Consider the following 3,155-nt stretch of genomic DNA (forward strand, 5'->3'; position numbering starts at 1 on the left):
GGCCGGAGAGCGCGGGGTCCTCGGTCTGCCCGCGGTGCTCACCTGAAGGAAAAGGTCGCCTTCCTTCGCCCCCCGGCCGTGTCAGGTGGCCGTGGGGCTGCGCGCCGCCGGTGCCCGAGAGCACGGGCCGCGTATGAATGGGCCCGCGTGGGCGGGCGCTGTCTGGCGAGCCCGCGAGCGCCGGGGCCGCGCGGAGAAAGTTGGAAGTCGCCTCCCGCGGCGGCGCCCGCGGGGCTGGGGCAGGCGCGCCCGACCGCGCTCGGTGCGGCGCTGCGGGTTTGCATCCCGGCGACCAGCCTCGGGGGGACTCCAGCCGCCGCCGCCCTAGCCTGGGGCTGGAGTCTTTCAGGAGCAGTTCGTATTCCCTGGTGACAAATGCGGCCACGTCTGACCTCCCATCTGAAAAATTTACTTCCACCAGGATCGAGAAAGATGTATGGCCGGATGTTTTTGTGTTGCTGAGTCGGACCTGGTGTAGGTTGGAAGAGGGGCCAAGGGCACTGAAAGGATTCCGTGTTTTTATTCTAAGTGCTGCTGAAAGTTCATAAACCAGTTTTAATTCATGCTGAAGACTCTTGCCTCCTCCAAGCCTTGTGTTTTCTCCTAGGCAGAGCTAGATGTAATCTGAATTAATTGCCCACTCCTGGGTGAATCTGTCAGTACCCACTACTGTTATTTTTATTTTTATTTTTTTTTAGAGTCAGAGTCTCACTTTATCGCCCTCAGTAGAGTGCTGTGGCTCACAGCTCACAGCAACCTCCAGCTTCTGGGCTTCGGGGATTCTCTTGCCTCAGCGTTCCGAGTAGCTGAGACTACAGGCACCTGCCATAACGCCCTGCTATTTTTGTTGTTGTTGTTGCAGTTTGTCCGGGGCTGGGTTCAAACCCGCCACCCTCGGTATATGGGGCCAGCGCCCGCCCACCACTGTTTTCTATCCTAATAATTATACAAGTGGTTATTTGTAGGATTTGATGTTTGGCTCACCTCACAGGTTTGAGTTCACATTGACAGGTACCGTGGAATGTGACGTGACTTTCCTTCCAAGTTAAAGAAGTGTGCAGGACAATGGAAACAAAGGCATTGGGGTTTATCTGAGAAGCAGCATTGTGTCCACCGTTTTTTCCTAAAATGCAGGGTTGGGAGTTTTGTGTTGTTTTGGAAACTCCCAACCCCAAGTTGGAATACTCTGGAGTTATTTGTTGGTAGTCACAGACCTGATTCTTTCATTGACTAGTTGTGTGGTCTTGGAAAAGACCTTCTCTTGCTCTGACCTCAGTTTTCCTTCTGGAAAAGGGGAAAATTGGGTAAGTGCTCCAATATCTTCTAAGGAAATACCAAACAGCCACCACCTTATCATCCTAGTAAATGGTACTGTTTCTCCAGGTCTTTGATCAATAACATAAAAATCAATGGCTTGTACTTCTAACTTAGATGCTTTATTAAGTATTGTGCCTTTATTGTTGCCACTTTAAAATTTTTGTAAAGAAAGGAAGATTCTTGGAGTCTTGTTGCTGGCAAATGCTTTAAGGGGTTAAAAAATTTCTTGGTGTCTAACCTTTTCTGTATATTTAGGCTGGCATTGGCATTCATTTCGCATCCAACTCACCAATCCTCTCGGAGAGGTGGCCTGAATGGGAGCACACAGCACCTCAGTGTGATGAGGAATAAAATTGGTCCTTATTATTTGCAAATAAGTTATTTAAACAGCTTGAAAACCAATACAGAATTGGTTGCTGAATTGTTTACTTTCATCATTTATATTAATGAGCCACCATTTCTTTTTCCGGTCAATATTTATTAAGTCTGTGCCTCAGCAATAGTTGATTTTTGCCTAAAGTTTGAGGAATAGATTTCTAGTTTTCCCAAACTTCCTGGGTGTCAGCCCAAACGTACAGATAATATTAGCTACCAAGAAATTTTTTTTTAGCCCTTTAAAGCTTTTGCCAAAGACTAGAGACTCCCAAGAATCTCCCTTTCTTTACAAAATACCCAACAGAAAGGCTTAGTATATGAATGTGATTTTCATCAGGCAAATTTGGTACTTGTTGGCCCACGTGTTGATCTCAAAGTGTAATTCTGTTGACTGGCATTAGCAGCCTCAGTGGGCACTTTTTAAGACAGGCAGGATCTTGGGTTCCCTGTGAGGCCTACTGAATGAGAAGCTGCATTTAATAAGCTCCCCAGGTGACTTGGGTGCATGTTTAGTGGACTGTGGTGACAAACAGTTGGTGTTCTGTGTTGGGCCTTGTAGTAAGAGCATATGATGCCCAGTTCAGCATCTCATCAGTCTGGTGTGGCTATCTGTGATTGCCTTTGTATTATATTTTCATGCACCATGTACTGTAGATTTAGAGGCCCCAGGGTGGAGCAGTCATTCATATCCAGGTGTATGAGAGTTGGTACTCCTAACCTTTCTGCCTGCCTGCTCTTTTGAGGCCGCCTCTCTGTAACCTCCCCTTGGCCATACAGCACAGGCTGCAGTCTGAATTTAGAACTGAGCCTATTGGATAGATTGTACAACTTAGGCCTCTGAAAACCTCTGAAAATGTTGTTTGGGATGTCTGTGGTTGGCTTATTTACTTGGTGTTCATTTTTAAGCTGCTCAGAAAGGTTAGTTGAAGTGTCACTGGTGGCTGTAGCATTGATACTCAGGGAAAGTTTTTGATCTGTGAGATTTTTATGGAATGGTCAATCAGTAATCTGCACACACTTTGAGCCCATTTCCTTTGGGCTCAATGTGGAGCCCATTTCCTGGCTTCCAGAAGTTCAGGTTCAGTAACTTGGATGCTGGCTTAGAGAAGGAGAGGCAGTAGAGGCTGCACTAATAGTAAATTTTTGCCTCCTCCCAGGGATATGCAGTGCCTGTCATAAGCCCTAGAGAGTTACCTTGCACAGAGACCAGCGGAGGAGTGGGCAAACATGAAGTCCAATCCCGCCATCCAAGCTGCCATCGACCTCACGGCAGGGGCCGCAGGTACAGCCATGTTTTGCATAATGATGTTTCTGTTAAGAGCAGACCCCGGCTCGGTGCCTGTGGCTCAAGCTGCTAAGGCGCCGGCCACATACACCTAAGGTGGCGGGTTCGAATCCCCAGCCCGGACCCGCCAAACAACAATGACGGCTACAGCCAAAAAATAGCCGGGCGTTGTGGCGGG

At 48.1% G+C, this 3,155-nt stretch overlaps 1 protein-coding gene and 1 pseudogene across 4 annotated transcripts in view; one reads left to right on the plus strand and one right to left on the minus strand.

Moving 5' to 3' along the window:
* Positions 1 to 1,590, minus strand: part of LOC100966403 — a 13,494-nt pseudogene extending 11,904 nt beyond the window's left edge.
* SLC25A15 (solute carrier family 25 member 15) overlaps positions 72 to 3,155 on the plus strand; it is a 38,285-nt gene continuing 35,201 nt past the window's right edge. The window contains exons 1-2 of one of the 4 annotated variants that reach the window (XM_023519066.1): positions 72 to 474; positions 2,850 to 2,974. In XM_023519066.1, the coding sequence (XP_023374834.1) occupies positions 2,920 to 2,974 (55 nt within the window). In that variant the 5' untranslated portion in view covers positions 72 to 474; positions 2,850 to 2,919. Of the gene's footprint in view, positions 475 to 910; positions 1,305 to 1,324; positions 2,975 to 3,155 lie in introns of those variants that run through there. The other 3 variants (XM_012811351.2, XM_012811352.2, XR_002775701.1) reach the window with 3 other exon arrangements.

The sequence above is a fragment of the Otolemur garnettii genome, unplaced genomic scaffold, assembly GCF_000181295.1.
Source record: "Otolemur garnettii isolate 467f Iridium unplaced genomic scaffold, OtoGar3 scaffold00154, whole genome shotgun sequence".
NCBI classification, from domain to species: domain Eukaryota; kingdom Metazoa; phylum Chordata; class Mammalia; order Primates; family Galagidae; genus Otolemur; species Otolemur garnettii.